Raw genomic sequence first — 23,268 nt, 5'->3', positions numbered from 1 at the left:
TTTCTTCTGACAGGCTTTCCTAGGTTTTGATAAATTTAACATAAAATTGTCACTAATCTAAGCCTAAGAGCGCAAGAATTAAAGCGGAGCAATAGGTCTGCTCTGCGGAATGGAGGCTGCAGCACGTGGGTTTGCAGACGTTTCTGAAGGCGGTCAGCTTGTTCAGTCCAAAGTAGGCTTCAACTGCGGATAATACATTTTTAATGAAGTTATATATCAAAGTTATATTAGGTCAGCATTAGAGAACTGAAAAATGTCAGAAAAGGTTAAAAGCGACAATCCCACTTTCCTTGATACCGTCACCGTATGTGATATCCCTCGTGGCCCCTTTTCGCCTCCCTCCAGAAAGCATCGCCTGTCTCAAGCTTATCAAACTCACGCTGTATCTTGAACTTTTAAGCGGTTTGAAATGGATTTGTGTGTGAGTCACAGGAGGGAAGATGAAGGATCTTGTGGGGAGCGGCTGAGGGAGCTGGGGGTTCGGCTGGAGAGCAGGAGCTGAGGGGAGACCTTCTGATCTCTGACCTGCCTGGAAGGAGCTTGGAGCCAGGGGGGGTCGGGCTCTGCTCCCCAGGAACAAGCGCCAGGACCAGAGGAAACGGCCTCAAGTTGCGCCAGGGGAGGTTGAGGTTGGATCTGGGGAACAATTTCTTCCCCCAAGGGCTGTGGGGCATTGGAACAGGCTGCCCAGGGCAGTGCTGGAGTCACCATCCCTGGAGGGGTTGGACCGATGGAGATGAGGTTCTCAGGGACATGGGGCAGTGCTGGGGTTGGGGTAACGGTTGGATTCCATGGTCTTGAGGGTCTTTTCCCACCAAAACGGTTCTATGATTTTACTTTTCAACTTTTCCTGCACTGTTCCCTTTAGCGATCCCCTAAGATAGTGGTGGAAAAAAATCCCATAAAGAAACAGTTAAACTGTTTTGTTTTGGTTTGTGGGGTTTTTTTTACAGAGAAAGGGAAGCCTCAGGCACCGTAGGTAGGGTCACGCTTCAGGAGCATCCATAGTTTCTGCATTGCCACTTGGACCATTAAATAGTACGGTTTCCAGGTGACCATATCTTTAACCTTTATGAGGAAAAATGAGTTAAAACGACGGGTCGTTGAAAGGCGTGGATATGAATATTAGTCACAAGTAAAAAGCCTTACTGCATAGGTGAAATCTAGGATGAATATTGGTTTTGCTGCATAAAAGAGGTCCCCCTGATGTCCAGTTTCTTTGATGCCAGGGTAGCTTCTCGGTGGGGTGACCGAGGAGAAGACAGGGTCGTGCCGCGAGCAGAAAACCGCACCAGTAGCAGGGATTCCTCAGTGGGAAATAAAGCTCAAGCAGCAAGGCAGAGGTTGCATCATAGTCTGGTTTATCTTGAATACAGAATTGCTGATACGGGGTGTTTGATCACAGTATATACAGTGTTTAAAAAATATATCACCTTTCACTGATTTTTCTATTCAAATGGCTTTTAAACAATTGTGAAAATTTTACTTCAGTCGTGAGTGAGTTGCACCTGACTTGGATAAATGATCCTTCCAGTTCTGTGACCGCATTGCCTGCTAATAAAAGCATACTAGAGGGGAATACTTTTCTGGTTACAAAAGCATGCTAAACACATTCACATATGGATAATACGTATGGAAATACTTTTTTTTTTTTTAAGTCAGTATGGGAAGTAGACATTTTGCGAACATATGATCTAATTTGAGCGTGACGGTTTTCACACATGATACCAGCGATGCTTATTTGTGCCAGGAGAAACAAAGTGTTCAGTTTTATATGCAACATCATGCTTTCTTTTTCCTGGTCTGCCTTTAATCTAGCGCTGTGTTTATGTAATGCAATAGAAATGTTGCTAACATGATTATACTTTTATATCTTATTAGCTCAAATACTGAGTACAATAAAATGGAAAACTGTTTAAATTTTATGTTTAAGTGCTTGAGATAAGAGTTCTTGTAAATGAAATGTGATTACATTTCTGTAATAGATCTTCTCTGTCTGTTAGGACTTTGTTTAGCTATGTAATTCTATTGGGATTGCTGTTTCTAAGTTTGATTTTTAGAAATAGCCGTGTAAAATACTCAGCGTTACACGCAAAGAAACAACGAACGCGAATCTGTTGAAAACTCGGTGTTTCCTGTCCGAGAAAGAGAACCGTTGCTAGATAGTTTGCTTTGTGATAACCAATCAGAATTAAACATAGTTCCCTAACATCACCTTGAATTTCCATCTGCGTAACCCCGATGTTCTTAAGCGTTTTGCATTTACCTAATGCACTGAGCCCGGCTGGAAAACTGTGACTATCTGAAAACTGTCGATGATATGAATAACAATTGTTTGCTGATCTCGCCCTGTATCTCCCTGGATAACCTGCAGTCTGCAAAGGCAGAGCAAGTGGCAGATAGCTTTTGTCATCTCTTATCCGGGCTGTACACTTGTAAGGAAGAGCAGGGATAATCGCCTAAATCTAATTAGGGGTTAAAAGAGGCCATGACTGTGATGTGGCAGTGAGACACCTTACTGTATCAATCCTGTTTGCATTAGAAAAATAAGGTTGTCATATTGATTATTCAAATTAGCTTATATTGGCCATGGCTCAATGGCTTGTTCCGCAGCTGAAGTACTTGAAGGTCCCAGCTTTTCAGAGAAGACCTTTGCTTATGGCGTATATTGTGTGATGTCTTGTTTGCTAATTTAAGGGGTTTAAAACTCAGACTGGGAGAGTGTTATCGTGAGAATTAAGGGTTTAAGTGACCATCAGAAAATGAAGTTCGGCTTCCACGTGTGACATTTGTGATTGGTGAAAGCTGTTAAAGGCAGGCCAATAAATTTGCTTTAGATCTTTTGTGGAAAAATCAGTATTAGAATTAACAGATCTTGCAGTGTTATGTTTGTGCACTAATTGATGTTTAGTTCAAAGTCAAATGGAGCTAAAAAGAGTAAAGTAATTGCATTCAGATCAATTCCACATTCAAGAGAGAGTGAATTCCCTTGGCTGTGACTTTGGGGTCTATATTTTAATTTAAAAATAATATATCTACCTAGTGGTGGGCTATTACGGTATTCTCAGCTATTTCTCGGCACTTGGCTTTTTGTCATTCAACAATCACATCTGCTGACATCCTGCAAGGGTAGAGAAGCTCCGGAGTGCTAATTTCAGCCTTCCTCGTTACCGGAGTCACGAATGACAGAAGTGCCATACACAGAATGGGGAAAACCAAAGCCTTTAAGATAACTGGTTTTTGGAGGGGTTTTTTCTGTGCTTTTGTAGTGTCCCAAGAAATACGTTGTAGGCTATGACATATGTACAAAGATTGGACACTTTTACAGATATTTTTTTCCGTTGGTTTGTGCAATTTCTGTCACTACAGATGTGCAAGCAAAAGACTCCATCTTAAATCTGAGATATCAGGCAGAATTGGCAAATTTTTCTCCAGGGCTGAAATGTTTTTACTCATCTTATATACAATTTGAACATTCTAGGTGCTGGTTATGCTGTATTTCCTTCTGCTGGGCAAGAAACCACACGTAGCTAAATAAACTGTTTTTCCTACTATTGTGTGTAGGTACTAGGTTTTCAACTTTGTTTTAAAATTTCTTCAGTTGATTCTTCCAGTTTCTTCTGGTTTCTTTATCTGTTGTTGGTACTGGGGTGACAGTTGCCCATGGAAATGCTGACCTCGGTGGTGGAAAACCACAATGACCAGAGGAAGGAGAGATAGATAGATAAATATTATATATTGTTTACTTACGTTGTTAGAACAGCATCCTGAGCTGTTTTATATGCCTGAAAATTATTATGCTCAAATGTTCCCATAACTTTCTAATGTCTTGCTTGAACAGCAAGTTAAGTAGGTGGCTTATCCTGTCGTGCCATTGTGTACAAGGCCACTCGGTCCTGACCATTGTTTCATGAATGTGTTTGATTGCTTGGAATGGTTCCAGTTCCAGTTTCTGGGGACACTGGTTTCTCGCACTTCTTTGCAAGGCATAGTAATTTTGTATATTACAATTAAAACTTTCAGCCAGAACTGAAAATCTAGGAAAAGAGCCAAGATACTGGATTTTTTTTTTTTTAATTAATATCAATATGCAATTTCCGTAGATCAGTCCCCTGGTCTGCACAGTCATTTAGTGTTCTGCATTTGTTATATTCTTTTTTCCTAAGCCTGACTTTAATCTTGTTCAGAGCACGGATACTCCAGTGTTCGCTACCGTGGTCTTCTAATAGTAGTTAGCAAAGTATTCGTGTTACTCCATTTAATATCATTAAGACTGTCTACAGTACATTTCTTAAAGAGTGAAATAAGATAAATATGAACAGTATTATGGTAGAGAAAAATTCTTAGTTCTGGTAGCAGCATAGAGAGGCAAAATTTTCTGTTAGTGGAGAGGTGGTTCTCTCTAGTGTCTGCGCTTCCCTTGAAAGAACAAAAAACCTTGATTTACACACAAGGCTGACCAACCCCAAACTCGCTGCCTTACTTTGCTGTAAATATTAACATTTTAATGTAAACCAGCAACAATTTAGGCTTGGCTTAGAGCATCAGGCTGCGATGGTTCGGGAGGTTCTTAGTGAGCGGCCAGGCAGGCGAGCGCCGGAGGGGACGCGTGGTGCCACGAAACCGCCTCCGTTGCAGAGTTTGGGCTCTCGCGTGGACGCAAAGTCTGTCGAGGGAGGTCTGTGGAGGTTCCGCGTGTCTCCTGTCTTAATGACGTTAACGGAGGTGAACTGAAATGGGTACAGCTAAAAATAGGTGGATTAAGGTGAATTTTACGGACAAATAGGCCTCTAGCTCCAACTTATTTCCCCAGAGAACCGTGCTGCTGAGAACTTGCAGGAGGCTTTGTGATGTGGCTCCGAGTCGTTAGGTTTGTAACTCGAGGTGGTTGTTGGATATCTGCTGCGTTTTTCCGGTTAGAAATTCCACCAGAAGTGCTTGCTCTGTTGTCAGTATGATCATCCGCATTTCCGGGTCTTTCCGTACAGTCTGTGAATCCTCTGGAAATCGCGGCTGTGGGAGGATCTCGCTGCTGCTTTGGTCACAAGTTGGTTTTGCAGAATGTTTCACTTTACCTCTAATATTTGCAGGTACAGCAGGAAGTGCTGGTTTTAATCTTCAAGCTGCAAAGTGTTTAAAATCCAAGTTTCCTCAGAGCCTGCCACATTTATGGTACTTATTTTTTCAGGAATCTTTTGGCTTCGTGTTAGAAAAATAACCTTTGAGGGAGATCTTGGCTGTAGAACGAGACATGTTTTATATTTTTGTCTTTTCTTCTATTTTCACTCCACTTGGTGGTAAATCAGTAGCGTGCAATACTAATTATTTTAATTTCATGCCAAAATACAAAACGCTTAGCAAAACTTCTGGTCTAGACTTTGGCCACTTCTTGGCACTTTGTTCCCTCTTGCAAAGCCAGAACTACTCTCCGTTTTCACCGGAGACTTTCTCCGCAAAGTGCTGGGAATGAGAAATGCCAAATAAAATAGATGATGTTAGTCTTTGGTGGTAGTAAAAGGTTAAAAGCATATTAATGAAAGCAAAGGTTTTTGAGAGTTAAATGAATAAGACGAATGTGATTTGGTAAGAACAATGGACTTAGAGAAAATATGAAGAGTGTGAGGTCTTAGTGAGGTTTTGGTGCAACTTAATCAGCATGAAGTTCACAGACAGACACACAATGTTTTATTTCGGATGTAAAATTTTCTACAAAAAATACAAGTTATGATTTACTGGAACTCAGAGATCTTTTCTTGTTCACTTAACTCACCATACGGTTTTGGACGTCAAGTTCCAGACAGTATCAGTGTTTTCAACACATCTGGTGCTTCTGAAGTTTCTGAGGAGTAGATGTGGAATAAGCACAAGACCAAAAGCAATTTTAGCAGCGATTAATGTTCTCAAATAATACCGGACTGGGGAATTATGAAGTCAGAGGCCATTCCAAAGGCTGGAGAAAGAAATAACAAATAAGCAAGGTGCAGACCTATTAGTGTTAGTTGTCTAGTGCTGCTGGTGAATTAGCAGAGTTAATTGCTCTTGGAATCAAGAGAACTCGTCAGCCCGTTGAAGGAAACGAGCCCGTTCTCTCCAGTCTGGGTGCAGCTGGATTAGGTACAAATGCGCTGTGACTGGGTCCATGTGCGACAGATGGTTTTGACAACTTTGAAGGTCTTTATTGCTTGATATTAAATATTATCATCAAGATACACTTCAGGTTCTGTTCCGTGCTATTTCATGTATTGAAAAGTGCTTGTTTGGGCTCTGGTGCTGTTAGCAGGTGGGTAACCAGCGGTGTTTTGGGCTGAATGCTGTGAAAACGAAGGTGCTGAAGTAGGACTTGCTGTAAATGGGACCAATATAGTGATCTCTGATCTTCTCTTCTTCCAAATCATGTTCTTTATGAGCTTCGATTACCTCTTCGTTTGTTTTCCTTGCCATTAATTTTAAAGCACTTTCAGGTTATTTTTGTCACTATTAGGCTTGGTTTGGTTCAGATGTGTTTGAGATTTGCAGTCGATTTTTATTTTTGTCTACTTCGATAAAGTATTATTTCTTGCCCTTCATTTGTGGCCAAGGAACTAATTTCCTATCAAGCCTGAACAACTTATGCTCTGCCTTTTTAAATTTTATAAATTTGTCTTGCCACACAGCCCAACATGGAAGTTTTTAGTAGAAGACACAATATTCTTCCTCACCGAAACTCAGACTTCAGAGAAACCTTTTTCATATTGAATATGTTTTCAAAATTCAACTGGAATATAACCAAATAACCTTTTAGAAGCAATTTTGAGTCTTCTGCTTAAATAAGAGGATCTTAGTGATGCTTTCCATAACTGATCAACCTCAAAATATTGAAAAACAGGTCCAAAACTCTGGAGTCACGTCGGATAAGATGCATTTGGAGAATCTTCTGAGCTACTCCTGCCCCTCAGCAAATGCTCCGACCGCTTGGGATGACTCCTACAGAAACTGAGAGACTTCCAAAGGTTTTCTTTAGGACTAACGTTAGGTCGTAATAGAAACAAAACTGCTTAATTGCAAAATACAACCTGAAACTCAAGTCTTTTTTGACAAGAAACACGCCAAGCTGCGTTAGCTAAGTCATCGAGGAGAAACTAAATATTCCGAGATCAAGAACATCTGGTTTTTTCAGAAGATGGAGAATTGTTTACCTTGTGTAGGAATGAAAACCTGTGCTTGTCTGGCATTTAAACAAAATTGAAACATTTAGAGTCTATTCTGAGCGTGCCCCTGCATTTCTTAGGGAGATAAATTCAGGTCAGATGAAAGAACGTAGAGGAATGAAACTAAAGTGACAAAATTGAACTGCAGGGCCACAAAGAGGAGCAGTGAAAAAGCATTGACAGATCGGATTTTTAAACCTCCCAACAGTGATGCCTAAAAAAGCAGGAGGTTTCGGTGCTAAAATTGGATCAAACGCCCTTGCAGGGGGTGGAACGTCAGGAAAGTGGAGCTTTGAGAGTCTCGGCTGCACTTGGCCACGCACACACCTTCAGTAACAACTGCAATGGGAAACTACCTTTTCTTACTCCTTTTGCCTTAAAATACGCGTGTCCTCGGGCTGGCGAGTCATCCTGGGCTTTCATCTGAGCTGCGGGAATTAATCGGTGTGGATGCTGGAAACGAATACCTGCCTTTCCCGAAGAACTGCTCTGCTGCTTATCCTCGCTTTTTATTCCGAATGTCTCCGTTTGGAAGGAGCCGCATCCCAAATTTCTGCAGCGGGCTCCACGTTTTTCCGGACTGTATTAGTTGTACCTAAAGCCACGACCTGCGATTTGAAATCCATCCGTTCACTTGCTATTAATTCACGGTCGAAGTGCAACATCTTGTGCTCTTTCAAGGTCCTTCCAAAGTGTGTGAACTTTTAACTCATTTTGATTTGATATTCTTTCTTTTCGGGAAGCAGGAGCAGCAAAAATGACTGTGTTCTAATGCTACATAAATACAGGCCTATAGTTTTGGGGTTTGTTACAGTATTTTTTTAATTATAAGACCATCTCTCTGTTTAGAAGCTCTGAAGAAACTTGTGAAGCGCACAGAACCAAACCAAAGCGTGTGAGACCGCAGGTGATTTGTGGTGTTTAGATTCCTCATCCAAGCAAATCTCACTGTAAAGGAGCATTTGCACCAGGGGTGTACGGAGAAAGTTGTCTGACCTGTACTGGTGGGTTATAAATGTGATAAAAAAACTTCTTTGTGAGCTATTCAAATAAGATCAGAAGTGACTGGAAGGATGGGTCCCTGAGTTTGAGGAAAATGTTATGTATTTTTATTAAAAAAAAAAAAAGAAAAAAAAAAAGAAAAAAAAAAGTATATCTATCTACCAATGGGTATTGACAGTGTTCTTGCTGGCATTGGTTATGGGTGACAGACCTGACCCTGGATAAGCTTAACTCAGTTGAGATATTAAATATAGGTCCCAACTGTGTTCTGTGAACTGAGATCTATGGGGATTTAAAGAAAGAAAAGATGTAGTGATTTGTTTCTAAAGTAAGTATAGAATATTTAAATCGTCACTGTAGAATATTCAATAATGGAGTGCGTGTCTGTACAATACAGCCTTAACATGCAGGTACTATCTTAAAATATGGATTTTGAGCAATGAGCGAAAGCATGAAGTTTGTTTTTTCCGCTGAGATTAGTAGAAAGCTGTGTGCCAGCAAATAGGTTTTAGATACTGAAGAACTTAGTGAACTAATGTAAGATTTTTTAATTTTGGGAAGAATACATACCATAGAACCTTATAAAAATTACAAATAATGAATACAGACAAATTCTAGATTAACTTGTTTCATAGGTAGAGTGCCTTGAATTGGTAACTTTATTTTTATTGAACATTTAATGAGGAACTGCTTATTTTTTCCCTATGCACAAGTTTCATGATCATTTACTCGGGTTTTTGTGTGCAGTTTATAATGAATTTAGATGAAGATGGATCCATTTAAATACAGCGTTATTTCGGTGCGTAGCGAGCTGTGTGTTCTTGACGTATTTACAAAACATCATTACAGAAGTTGTTTAATGTGCAGAGATAGTTAAAAAAAAAAAAAAAAAAACCAGGCTTGAGGTTCCTTGTGTGCCTTTTTTTTTTGTATCAACAGACTGAGGGCCTGAAGGAACAGAGGAAATGAATGGACACCAATGTATCCAAATATCTCATTTTGCCTAAAAGCAAGTGCCGGCAGATAAATGCCCATAAAGGGATTTCTTTCTTAAGCCCCATGGATTTTTTTTTTTTTTTTTTTCCCAACTTTTTGTGTGAGTTAGAAATGAAAACCATTCATCTAGTGCCCCAAAGAACGGCCTTATTGAATGGAATAACAGTGTAATGTAGCATTGAAGGCAGGATTGAAAGTGATTATCTTGTTAACTCTTGACAGTTACCGCCAGCTTGAAATAGAACTGGCAGGCTTGATTTGCAAATGAATTAGAGCTTTTTCATTTGGTGCCAGGATCATCTTTTTATATTCCGATATGACAGATGCTATGTTCCCCGCTTTTGTTTCTCTTCAGTTTTAGACTTGCAAATAAAAAACAAAAGATTATGATAGTAATTTTATTTGCATCTTTTCTCTAGGAGTTTATTCTTTGTCTCGAAGTTTTTAATCTTATATTTTTCAAAAATTTGTTTAAGAATAGTATTGTTCCTGCAGAATAAAATTTCATTAGGTTAAGTACAGTAGTAATTGGGTGAATGGGGAGGATTTAGAAGCTTTTGGAAAATGGAAAATTGATTGTACTCAAATTGTTTTAGTGCTTAGAACATTTAAATTTTCTCACTGCCTTATACTTAGGTTGGATAGTTGAGTGCAGCCGAGGAAAATGTACCGTTTGCAGTATTTACCCTAACAGCATGCTGATGGAAATACACGTGTAATTAGTTTCAGACTTAATGCCGATAAACTGTGTTTATATTCTGCAGTCATCCAAACACAGATGGTGAGGTGGCAGGTATGATAATTATTGTGCACTCTTTATATGTTCCTCATTAACCTGGAACACTCTCTACTAGTCCGGAGAGTTTTTCCTCTAGTTGTACTCACCAAAATTAGAACTTGCTCTGGTTTGTTTAATATTCAGTGCAGCGTTCTGTGCATTTACACTGCTGGGCTTTTTGCTACTTTTGTCGTCTATTTTGTACTTTGAGGCTAATTAGCAACACTTCCTACTACCACTAATGTCCATTATGGAGATGTTTTCATACACTTTCACCTACAGGATGTGTTTTAATTGAATATCTACTAAGTAGTATTACAGAAAAGGTAAAACAGGCCAAAGTTGTCTAATTTATTGAAGACTACCAAATAATCTGGTTAACAGAGACAGTGTCATTCCAAAGCCTGAAGCTTAATTGCTTCTGTTTTCTGGGAATGCAAACGTTGATTAACAAGGTTTTACTCTTTGCAAAGGGAACCCCGTGCACAGGACAGGAGGAAAAATCGCCAACAACTGAGCAAAAAAACCCACCAACGCCCACCACCCAAGAAAATAAAAGATGATAATAATTAAAAAAAAAAGCGCCCAACCAAACCCACCCCACATATAAAAACTCCCAGGACTTGCATGTTATGAGGTCCTTAGAATTGCCAGGTTGATCTGAGGAATAGCTTGAAGTGGCAACCAGGATAAAGAAATCTGCTTAGATAATTTATAGGATTTCCACATCTGACCTGAAGTCTTGGTAGAATAGAATTGGGAGCTTTTGGGGGTAGTTATTTTGGCTCTCATCTGAGAAATACTAATGGAGAAAAAGGACTTTTTGTAGGGTCTATTTGAAAATATTGATTCTATCAACACTGTATTTTATTTTTGCCTGGCACTCTATTTAGTTTCAGTATTTATTTCAATTGCATAGAATCCTGAATTTTACTCTCTGAGCCAGGGTTATGTATATTTTTTTTCACCTCTTGAATATTTAATAAGGTCTCTTGGGTACTGATTTTTCTTCCCTCTAGGATAACATATTATGGAAATTGTTTCACCTTGTGTCCTGTTTAAACTCCCTGGTTTTAGCATGATTCAATTTAACTTCCATTATATTCTACTGATTCTTCAGCAGGTCCAAGTTATTCTGTATGTGTTTGTGTGGGGGGGTGACTTCTGCTTTTCTTCCTGCTTTTGATAAGTGACCTTCATATCATCTTCTTGAATCTTTATTCCATTTAAATTAGTAATTGGCCAAACTTCTTAGCATTTTCTCCCCGAGTGAAATAAATTCTTCGGTTGAGTGGGGTGAGGGAGCCACTGAACACACCACCACCACTTTGGGTCTCTGCACTTTGGGACCAGTTCTGGACCATTTGAATCTGATACTAAGCAAGAGCAAAACAACAATTCCACACTTTTTCAAAAATATTAATATCATGGTTGTGTTTTCTAGCAGAGCGTAGGATTCCCAACCATTCGCTCTTTTGGATTGGAGCTTGTGCCGCACAAAAAGATTAGAAAGAGCAGCATAAAATTACTAGTTTAGCTCTATCTCAACTTGTCGAGCTCTTAGCAACAAAAGACACTTCTCACTAATAATTTATTTTGTTTTTCTGGATGCTTAGTGCTGACAGAACAGCCGGATCCCTGCCCCGTGTTTCTGCTCACCTGCGCCCTCCCTGCCGCTGCCGTTGCACCGCTAAATCATTTTCACTGTTTTATTTTGTGGTCGTTTTATTGGTTGGATCTCCAATAGTGGAAGAAAACGGAGTTTTTAGATAGAAGGAGCCTCAACTCTTAAAGCCATTATGACTGTCAAGGGTTGTCTTTGAGATACATGTAGTGCTGAGGGTCTGTGTAACTTACGGAAGTAGTAGGTGTCAAAGACTTGGATTTTCATTATTGGTAATGTTGTTCGCATATATGATTTGGTTACATTCAAAAAACTCAAGGGTTTTTTTCCTTCATCTTTGTATAAGAGGGGCAGCAGGAAATAGCTTTTTTTATGGCTTTCTCCTCTTGCCTTTTGTATGCTGCCTTTGATGTAACTTCCACTTACGGCTATAAAAAATATAGCCCTACTTTTCAGGTTTTTCCTTGCAACCCAGATGCGGTTAAGTAGTAGTGTTGAAGAGTAACCCGTTTTTTGTTCTGTTTCTGCACATTACGTAGTCTTTGCTGGCAGTTCTGCCAGACCGCTGGTGTGGTGTTGGACCAGCTTGTCAACGAAAGTCAGTAATTATGAATTTACCTGTTCAACCAGAAGAACCAGCACTGTCCTCTTAAAGATGGTATCCAAGGAGAGGGCAGGCACAGGGCTTAGATTTTTATATACTCTCTGTTGTGACTTTCAAAGCCTACTGAGAATAAGTGTCCACGGTCTGAAGTCAGATTTGGAAACACCAGCCCATAATTTAACAGAAAACACAACAACACAAAACCTGTAAAATGTAGTGGGATGTGACGGGGGTATGAGTTTCTAACAGCTGCATCCAGGATTCTCTGACTTTGAAGCTGAAATTCAAGCTTGCTCAGGGAAGAACTTCAAATATGTAGGATCTTCTGAACAGTCACCGTGCGAATGGAATAATCGTGTGTATTTATTCTAGTTGTTGCCAATAGGAAGAAAATACTTTTGTCTATGCTAGGCTTTTATTTTTCTGGAATTGCCATTAGATGACGGCAAGCAGTAGAAGCATGTTAACGTGCGGATAAAGAACAGGAAAACATGGGGTCATTAAGAACATCTTTGACTGTGAGGTTCTTCATCCTAGAGGAATACTGGGACAAAAAAGTGATTAATTTAAAATTATACACGACAGATTATTGAAAGTATTATCTGATGTGCTTGTTGAATGATCCGAGAGATTTTTAAGAGAGAGCTGTATGAAAATTATCTGTAACTGGTTGGGACAATGCTGCCTGATCAACAACACTAACACGTTGGCATTCATGAAGAGAGGAGTCAAAAGGTCTTTATCCGAGGTTCTTAGGGACATGGTTTGGTGCTGGAGTTAGGTTACGGTTGGACTCGATGAACTCGAGGGTCTCTTCCAACCCAAATGATTCTATGATTCCATGAAAGTGTGGTGCAGCCTGACCAGAAATGCTGCGTACGACCTTGTTCTTAGAGGCATAGAATCATTTTGGTTGGAAAAGACCTTTAAAATCATCGAGTCCAACCATTAACCCAACACTGTCCCTAAGCCATGTCCCTGAGAACCTCATCTACGCATCTTTTAAACCCCTCCAGGATGGTGATTCTTTGCAGCATGTAGTTAATGTTGTAGAACCGGAGGGGATTCTGCCGAAGGCCTTGCTAATGAGGAGATGATTTCTTTATTAATTTGGCTTCCGAGGAGAAAAATCAGACCTGGGGGCTGTTTAGTGTGGAGTTCAGGCCACCAAGCCGGGCAGGGGCTGGAGCTCTTGCCCTGGGAGGGGACGTGAGGGCTGGGTTGGCCTGGAGAAGAGGTGGCTCCGAGGACGCCGGGCAGCGGCCGCCCGGCCTGTGTGTGAGGCGGCGAACCGGGCTCTCAAGTGGGCTGTGTGGGCGAAGATGCAACACACTAAACACAGAGTTTTTTGTTTTTTTTTTTTTTTTAAAAAGAGATTTGGGCTAGATAGAAGGGAAGATTCTCCCGGTGAGGACATTTAATGAGAAGAACAGGTTGCTGAGGGAAATTTGCTTTTCCATATGAGGCCGTGTTGATAAAGCTCGGAGCAGCCTGGGCTGGGCTCACAGAGCTCCAGAGGCCCTTCAGCCCCAGTTATCCCATAATATCCATCGATATACATAATCCACGGATTTATTCTGTGGACTCTGACTGAAAAACTTTGGCAAAGGAAATTATTAAGTACAAATTTAAGTCTTGAGAATGAGTTGATGATGAGAGGAACCGAAGCACGTGAACAGGTTTGTTTTCATTTGGCATAAATTTTTTTGATTTGCAGGATAACTTCCAGTTTGATGCTACTGTTCTGATTAAACTCAGCTCTCATAATTGTTTTTTATTTTAAAGACTATAACATAGACCTGCTAACCAGCTCAGTTGCCTGTTTTAGTGATCAGTACTAATATATCTGAGATTTCTTTGGTTTTCAGTAGCCTCGCCGTAATAAGATGAGTCACTGGCATTGTAGAGTGATGTTAAGACTGTAGCTTCTCGAGGGTGCTCAGTTCCAGAGCGCTGTGTCTACATGTACCCAGTAATTTATTTAGCTCTATTGTGCAAAAACAAGTATCAGTTCTAGAATTCCTGTGTGAAACTGCCATAAATGTATTAAAAAGTAAATTATTAGTGAAATTTCATCCTACGGTTAGCTAAAGTTCAGATATTTTGATAATACCGCATATTTTTCAGCTCCCTTGATTAAGAGTTAGTTTTACATGGGAACCTACTTTTATGGACATGAATATGTATCTACGTTGAAATCAGGATTTTCAGCAAGTGCTAGTGAATATTTTTATTTTAGTTCCGTTTCCTGGCAAAGGAACTAGCGCTAATAAGTTAACACTATGTCAATTAGTTACCTACGCGGGTTTTAAGTCATCCAGAAGCTGGCTACACTTGCTTAATTGAATTCCTGGCTTGTTGTTACAGGTCCATCATGACCATGATTGAAATTTAGCTCAGCTGCAATTTTGTCCCCTGGCATTACCAAAAGCAAACATCTGGATTAGCCTCAGTAGTATGCTTACTGGTTTTAACGTATAATTTTAAAATACATGTACATCAAGTAGTATTTTACAGCACGATTTCTTGACTAGATTGAGGAAACACACACACAAAAACAAACACACAAAAAAAACCAAACCCAAACTTGCCTAGTGAAACAAAAAAATAAATGTGATGCGCTGGAGACTGAAAGGCAAATATGTATCTTGTTGGGAACTGCGTGGTGTAAAAGCCGAGTCAAACATTATCTGATAAGGATGTAAAAACAGTAGAACTTTCCTATGGTGTTCGTTTACAGGAGTGTTATAATAGTGGATGTGCATAAAGCTGTTCTTGCCTTTTATTTGTAGTGTTTTATGGTATTAGTGATGAAGATATTCTGCAGGCATCTAAGGGTTCATGTTAGATGGAGCTGTAGCAACAGGTCTGATTTTACATAACCCAATATTTGAGATATTATGTATTAATGGGAGTCTCATTTGTATAATTACTGTTTAACTAGAAAGATAAAATTTCACCGCGGCTTCACTAGTCGTCGTCGCTGATTGATGCCCTGGCTGGCGAGGGGTTTCTGTGGGAGGTGGCAGGTGCCACCAGGTTTAGTTAGGACAAGCTCAGCCTGGTCCTGGTTAGCTGGGTAATGCTTGCCTTATGGATGTTCAACCGCTGCATTTCCTGCGTTAGAGCCTCGTGTTACACCGATATTACTGTCTGCGCTGCCTCAACTACAAATTGGATGAACAACCAGTGACACTTTTTCGATATTATTACATTAAACCAAGTGGATTTTGATTGATAACCTAATATTCAACTAATGCAAAACATCAATCATGGCAAGTATATTAATTATTTAATATTGCAGTCTAATTCAGAAATCGATGTGCTGCATGAGGGGAAGGGAAACTCACTGTTCCCAGAAGACTTAAGACAGGGAATGATTAAAAAAAACCCCAAACCCCGCTGTACTCTTGTGTGTTAGTTCGATACAAATCTTTATTCATTTGCCAATAATCTCCTCGCATTTTCCACTTCAGGACCTTTTTTATCAGTTTTGAGACCTATAATTGAATTAAGGCTGCTTTCAGCGCAGGGCAAAAGGAGTTGCACAAATATTGATGGAGTCGTGACGGGGACAGCGAGGAGCCAGACCAGTAACAGGGCAGGTTCGTACTGGGAGCTCCTCGCTCCAGCTGCTGGGATCCGGCCTCCAAAGTCCTTCAGTTCTTTAAGGCCATTTAGCACCTCAAAAATAGACGTGGGAGACGATTTCTGGTTAAACATCCTATGGGCTCGAATAATAAATTCTTCTTTTAAAAGACAACATGACGGTGTAAGGAGGGTACATCTTTTTCCTCTTACTTCATGCTATAGTCAAATAGAACAAAAGTGCGTAGCAGGCTTTTTTTTTTTGAAAGCTTTTTAAAATTACAAATAAAAGCTTTCTGTAAAAAGTCTGAATACAGTACAGCAAGGCGGTAAAGTGGGTAAATACTTAGCATTTAGTAAAATGTCATGTTTTATTTCACGTTGTGCCTTACACAGCCTGTACTAAGTACTAAAGAGAACAGAAGCCTCAGTCTTGCACCGTTTGCTGCCTTCAAGGAGCGTAGCTGGAGGTTTGCTCCTGTGCTTTATGGAGTTGAATCACTTGTTGAAAAATTAATATTTATCAACATAAATACATACTACTCTCTATAGTTCAATAACTAATGACCTGAAATCCTCATGGGATGGCTTCTATTGTTTGTCACCGTTACGGCTCCTTTTCCCAAAAAGGTGCGGTGACATTTGGGGACAGGTAGAACCTGGAGCCCCTGAAAGCAGAAACCAGCCCCTTGGTCAGAGCCTTGGCACTTAGGGATATTTAATTTGTCTTGCTTCGGTTTTCTTTCAGGTGATGCTTTTAACATAGCAGGATGTGTTAAGGATTGATTTCTCACTCTGAATTCTCCTTGCTTCACAGTATTTTTACTTCGATAGCTTGGTGCGTTTTCTGTAGGTGTCTTTATGTGACATTACTTATTTTTGGATCTGTACGTTTGTATTTTTTTCCAGCTGTCAGGAGTCAAATGCAAAGTTTCAGTGTGGCTGCTGTGACCTAGTTAGTTAGTATTTGATTCATTCATTCCGTCCTCTCTGTTAATAGTCACATAATTTTACTATTGAAATAGTGGCAAAGCAGAACCGTGAGCCACTGAATGTGGATTCGATAAACAGTAAATGCACTGTCTTGTTTTATTAATTCCAATATGAGTAAGGGGATAACTGTATTAAAAATGTTGGGTTTTGAGTGTCCTGTTGCATTGCTACAGCTTATAGCCATTTCAGAGCAGGTAAAATTTGAGGTTTTAAATAATTCCATTCTCATGCATTAAAATAATCAATACTTTTTAGGTATCATGATGATTAAGACATTAAAAGTAAAAATTTTACCTAAGAAACTACATGGCTTTTCCATTTCTGAGTTAAACATAAATCGTTGTAGACAAGGGTTTAGCAACTATTTAGAACTTTTGTTCTTCTGTTACAGGGACTCTGGCAACATCAAAGCTGGATTAGAACATCTGGTAAGTTTTAATTTTCTCTTGAACATTTGCATCATCTTTGATATCTGCATTCCAAATGAACACTTTTGAATGAGCTTTGAATACCTTGAATTGAGAAAGTCAACCATTTCCCAGAGGGTCAGCTTACTGTTATTATGTGAAGGCACTTACATTTTCATTTATCTTACCATTTCAAGGGAATTTTAATTTTTTTAAATTACTTTTTTTGATGTAGAGATGAAATAAAATGGACTACAATCATTGGATTGATGATTGTTTTAATTATAAACAAAAATTGTTTGGTGTTGGATTTTTGGCATATCGTGATCTGAAAACAACAAACTTGTGATAAAAAAAAAAAAGACACCAACAATCAAATATTGCATGCATAAATATGGTATGTTTTAGTAATTTGAAGTCTTTGAAAGAAGTGCACAGCTTTGTTTTTTTCTCTTGTCTTTACTTTATGAATAATGTATTGACTTAAATTCCATTCAGTGCTGCAGTGTAAAATAATAATTGAGATGCAAAATATTTTTGGTTTAAGTAAACATATTCAAACTGCAAGTGATGGCAAGACATACTTGGCATTAAAAACTAATCAGTTGATCAAAACTGGAAAAAATACAATATTGTCACAAGTCTGAAGCTCATTGAGCCGAGGATGTTCGTATCAGCAGTCATCAGAACATTAAGTAGTCCATCCAAACAGATTATTAAATCCCATTAAATCACAGTATTCGCTATTAATGGCACGTACATCTCAGTGCATCATGAGAAGTGTTTAAACTCCTGTTTAATTTTTTCATATAATACCCAAATAATATATACTGTTCTATGCTGCTATTAAAATAAAATCTTACCACAATGTATTGCACGAGCATTGGGGAAAAAATTGCTTTTCTGTTGTTGCTTCCCATTTTGGGAATCACTTGGGAAATATGATTTGTAGGAGCTCGGGTACCAATATCTTCCTGGAGCTGAAAAGGATGGATATTCTGGCCGAGTTGTCAACGGTTTTCCCTTTATAATGGTGGCATATTAAATGTTCCATTGCAACTAGTATTTTGAATCTGTAAATGGAATAAATAGCTGAGTGTTATGAACAGTTCTCAGAGCACTTTGAAAATTAATCTTGTTTGCTACTTTCATGGGTACCTTGCGTGCCAGTGGAATCTCTTAAATAAATTTTTGAAATGTTTCATTCCTCCGCCGGTGTCAGGTAGTTGTAATCCGATGGGTGCAGAGAATTTTTCTAATGCATTATAAAGATGCTGTAGTTTTGACAGATGACCGTGACTGCTACTTTTTTTTTTCTTTTCCCTCTAAATTGGGAGTGCTGCGATAGCTGGAGCTGCAGGTCTGATTTATTATAACGTCACCTGAACCAGCCCGTGCGGTGGGAAGCGGCTCTGTGGAAATGGGGGGGACTGGGACGGGGTTCACTGGGATTTGGGGAAAAATGCCTTAATGATGCCTTAAGTCTACAGGGTAACTCACTCTATATTTGATTTCTTTTTTGTCTTCATTAAATACATCAGGTGCTTGGTATTTCTCTAAAACAACTGTCAAAAAGCTCCAGGTCTGAGACCTTTTTTCCTCTTCCCTGTGATTGTAAGAAGTGTGTCCTGGGAATTGGGTGCTCCAGGAAATTCACTGTTTCCCGTTGCACCCCAAATGGGAATATTTGTGCTGGAAACTGCTTTGTATCAGACAGGGTCACAAAGACCTCCTGGACTCCAATAAGTTATAGGAATATTCCTCAGAAGAATTAAGCCACATGATTGCTCCAGTTCTGCTACTTTGAATTGTTCCATCTCCAAATACCTGTGAGGAACTTTTTCCCCTTTATGAAAAAAGAAGAGTTTTTATATTGATTTGCTAATCTGTTATTTAATTCCTTCTGTAAAGAAAGGGTGTTTTACGATTTGTGATATAATCTTTATGGGTTCTGTATGTTCCCATTAGGTTTACCTGTGTCTGTCTCCCATTCACTTGATCTCAGCCTATTTTCCTGCTAAACCTTGTCTAAGGAGCTTCTGCCACCCCGGGATCCGGCATCTTGCTACACGCAGGAGTGAAATAAAGTCATATAACCACTGCTGTTCAAAAAATTTGGTAAATATTTTACCAGTTTTTATTTGGACATACTTCCAGTTGAAAACTGGAGGTTTTTATAAGCACGGATATTTTGCCAGCGGGTCCCAGAGGATCGGAGCCGCCCCCCCTGCTGCCACCGATCGCTGCAGCTGCTCAGAGGCTTTTATTTGATTTTTAGCTAGTTAAGAAAATGAACTGGAAAATTCTAAGCATAGGAGAATTAGTCTTGTATTCAAAAAATTTTGGTGGTTATTTGCTGAGTTGTACTGAGCTAATTCCTTTTCCGAATAACAAATTTTAACAAATTGTAGCAACCTTGGACTAGATCATGATACATCCGCAACTCTGAAGAGGTGCAGATATTTCTATTAATAGCTCTACTAAAAGAGACCCGTGGAGCCACCCAGGTGGTTTGTTCCTCAGCGAGACCTTATTTGTGTCTTTTGTAGAACGTTTCAGAACAATAACCTGCTTGTCCTTGTGGTCAAGCGGCGCAGTCTGTCCGTTCTAAATGCCGAAGAGCACCCTGGCGTTAATGGCTTGTTTAGCCCATCAGCGGTTTGTAAGAATATGGGTATTGTCTACAAGAACACAGGCACTCCCAGCTTGGGTGTTAATCGATTAATCAATTAATAACCCCCAGCAGGTAGTGGCTGTGCCAAGGACCCTGCTGCAGTTGGCTATTTACACTTTTTAGTTGCAGCGTGTGGCGAGGTCACTGATTCAGAACTAATAGTGGTTGATTCCGTCTGGCAGCTCTTTGGGGTTTTTTTTTTAAGAGATCTTTGGTAAAAAAATTGCATAAATTGTCAACCAACCAAAAAAACACACACCCCTCAAAAGAGGAAAAAAAAAAGGCAAAGCCTCTCCTTTATTCAGAAAGTGTAAATACTTATTTACTAGGTATCTCTGTTATTTTTTCTTGGATCTCGATTTCAGCGGTCGACCCCTCACAGATTCTCGCTGGCTCCGTTTCAGGCTCCTCGTGGTTCCGGCTCCGTGGTCCTGGTGTGGCCACCGGACAGCAAGGGCTCCTGGAGTTGTTGGCTTTCTAATGAGCTCTAGAACCAAGCAGCCAATTATTTGTGTTCACAAACAATTAATTAGCACTCTTAATAGGAGTAATTATGTTTATCTTGGCATCCTGGCAAAATTCCATGCTGGGCAATTATATTCTGCTAACTTGAATTCTATCTTATTGAGGCAGTGTCAGGCTGACTGGATGGTTGATTTATTTTTTTTTTTTTTCCCTATTGAAATTGTATTTAATTTAAAAAAAAATTCACAGTGTGGTTTGGTTTTGGTGTTTTTTCTTCTTCTTCTTCTTCTTTTTTGTTTTTAAGGCATTTCTTTCTCACGTGTCCTTTCACAAAGTGCCAATCATCCAAACCTGACAAAAACCCTTCCCTTGGGAACACCACCATAGTGTTCTTGGGGAGTTGTAATTTCCACAGCCACTCTGAGCTTTTGAGCAGGGGGCCCAGGTTGGGTAATGGGTTGTCTGAGCTTTATAACTTCATAGCTTTGGTTTTTTCCCATGTAGACACTGGGATTACTGTAGCTCTGTGATGGGGCAAGAATCTTTAGGCTGGAGCCATCTACTTGGGGAAACAGTGGGGCAGAAAGTCTTCCAGAGGTGGGAAACTATAACAAAATAAAAACGTACAAGTAAAAATCTTCTTCTGTTGTCAGGTAGGTAATGAGATTAGTGGAAGGGAAATGGTGCTGCAAGGTGCTGGTGGTAACGGACCCTCGTAGGGGTGAGTCATGGCTTGTGATGTCAGGAGAAATAACGTCATTTATTTCCTAATTCCACTCACGTCTCATTTATTGCATGTGCACAGAGTTAAAGCATCTTACGTACAAGGTGGTTTGCTGGTGTGAACTATTTTAACGATCATAGTTTTGCTGTTTGTTCAGGTAAGCATTAAACTTGAATCTTGAACTTAAATCTTCTTGACGCTTTCCTTTCTGAAAGGTGATGACCTTTTGGAAGTTTGTATTAAAAAAAAAAAAAAAATTGGAATTTGTAGAAGTAAGCAGGTTGGGACCCTCTTATAAAATAGTTTAAAACATTGGTTACACAGACAAATTATTTGTAACTGATTAACTGTTTGAGTTAACTCTTACTATTTAGAATGTAAGTATTTGTATTTTTGTAGACATACACTGAATTTGGCTGTTAGTGTTTTGGGAGTGTTTTTGTTTGTTTTTTTGTTGTTGGTGCTGGGTTTTTTTTAAATTTTTGCATTCAGCTCAAAATCTTGACTAGCAGGAGGTTACAACTACAAACATGATTCTCTGAGGATGCGAATACAGAGCTGCAAATAAGCATAAAGGACCTGAAGGTACCAGGAATGTGTTCCTGTAGAATAAACATTAGATGAGAAGGAAATAAAATTTTATATACATTAAAAATAAATATTTAAGTATCTTAAATGCTAATTTTATCTAGCCTATGGAATACAGATGATAGTTTTCATCATGTTCCATCTACCATGCTGAGAAATGGAGTCATCAGAGTTCATAAAATGGTTTATGTGCATCACCCGACCCTGGTAACTGTTCCTCCTGATTAAAGATGCACCATCCAGAGCAGAGAATGTGTTTAGGAAGCTTTACATATGGATGCTCGCACTTTTAAAGTATCCAGTACATATGGTTGATAAAACTTATTTTAAAAGGATATTTTGTGTTTACCCTTCTTCAAAGCAGATGGTGATGATTCCGTTTACTATAATTTGGTGGTAGTATTATAGTAACCTGAACAAAAAAAAACCTCTAATTTTTTTTACTTATTAATTAATAAGGCTAGTTTCACTTTACGATTCATACATGTCCCTGTCCCAGTATCCTCTCGGTGAAAATCCCCCAAACGAGTTTTGCTGGCCGGTCAGATTTGTGCTGAGCTCTGAGGTTTCCACTGCAAGATGTCGTCCCAGGCTGAGACTAAGGCGGTGAAGGCAGAGGGTGGAGATCTTGTCCACCCATGGCCAGAGTGACGTTTAGCATAGAATCATAGACTAGTTTGGGTTGCAGGGCCCTCCCCAGCTCCCCCAGTGCCCCCCTGCCATGAGCAGGGACATCTGCACCAGCTCAGGTTGCTCAGAGCCCCGTCCAGCCTGGCCTGGGATGTCTCCAGGGATGGTTCAGCCACCACCTCTCTGGCCAAGCTGGGCCAGGCTCTCACCACCCTCAGGCTAAAACACTTCTTCCTTATGTCTGTGGCCAAAGTCACGTTTATGGTCCACGTATGGCCAAAGTGACATTTACGTACAGTGACATACTCCAGGGACTTCCTCTTTGGTGGCCCGAAGAGCCACTGGCCATGTCCATAACTCTCCACTCTGCAAACTCAAGGTGGCAGCAGCTGGGAAGGTGTTTTTGAGGAGCGGTGCCAGGTCTGGCTGTGTCCCCCACAGAGAGGGACCCCCTGGTGGCTTCAGTGGCTGATGAAGATGCTGCTCAGACGGGTGTCCCGAGCAGGATCGTGGAGACTCGCTCTCCTGTATCCCCAGCAGATCCTCTGTTGGAAATCTTTGCAGTCCCTTCAGAAGGCTTTGGGTCAGGTTCACACCAGGTAATCACGCAGCACAAGATCAATGGCTTATGAATATCCATGTAAAAATACACTCGGTTTGGGTGTGTTTGTCCCCTGGGATGAAATATGGGCCTCTCTGCTCAAGGTTCTCTTTGGATCAAAAGGATTTGTGGAGAACCTATTGTGCTGAATATGTATTAAATTAATGTACACACACCACTTCTATTTATTCTAAAATTTTTATGCTATGCTTCTAGCTCCAGATTTTAATCAAACAACTCTGGACTTTTTCTGCTACCACACTACTATGGACAGAATAAATTAACATAAGAATACTCGAAGGGTTTAAATAGTTTGTTGTTACAACAGCGCCAGATCTTCTATGAACTTTTGACAACAACAAAGTTTTCTCTTGTCACTTTCTATTAGCAGCATTCTCTGAAACCAG

General features: G+C 39.8%; 1 protein-coding gene across 2 annotated transcripts in view; it reads left to right on the top strand.

The window, feature by feature from the left end:
- RSRC1 (arginine and serine rich coiled-coil 1) overlaps window positions 1-23,268 on the top strand; it is a 144,136-nt gene that overhangs the window by 48,947 nt on the left and 71,921 nt on the right. For both annotated transcript variants that reach the window (XM_065639926.1, XM_065639925.1), the window contains exon 5: window positions 17,164-17,200. In XM_065639926.1, coding sequence (XP_065495998.1) covers window positions 17,164-17,200 — 37 coding nt within the window. The remainder of the gene's footprint in view (window positions 1-17,163; window positions 17,201-23,268) is intronic.

This window comes from Caloenas nicobarica, chromosome 8 (assembly GCF_036013445.1).
Source record: "Caloenas nicobarica isolate bCalNic1 chromosome 8, bCalNic1.hap1, whole genome shotgun sequence".
NCBI classification, from domain to species: domain Eukaryota; kingdom Metazoa; phylum Chordata; class Aves; order Columbiformes; family Columbidae; genus Caloenas; species Caloenas nicobarica.
Note: the sequence above shows the minus strand (reverse complement) of the source record. Positions and strands in the feature narration are given on the sequence as shown.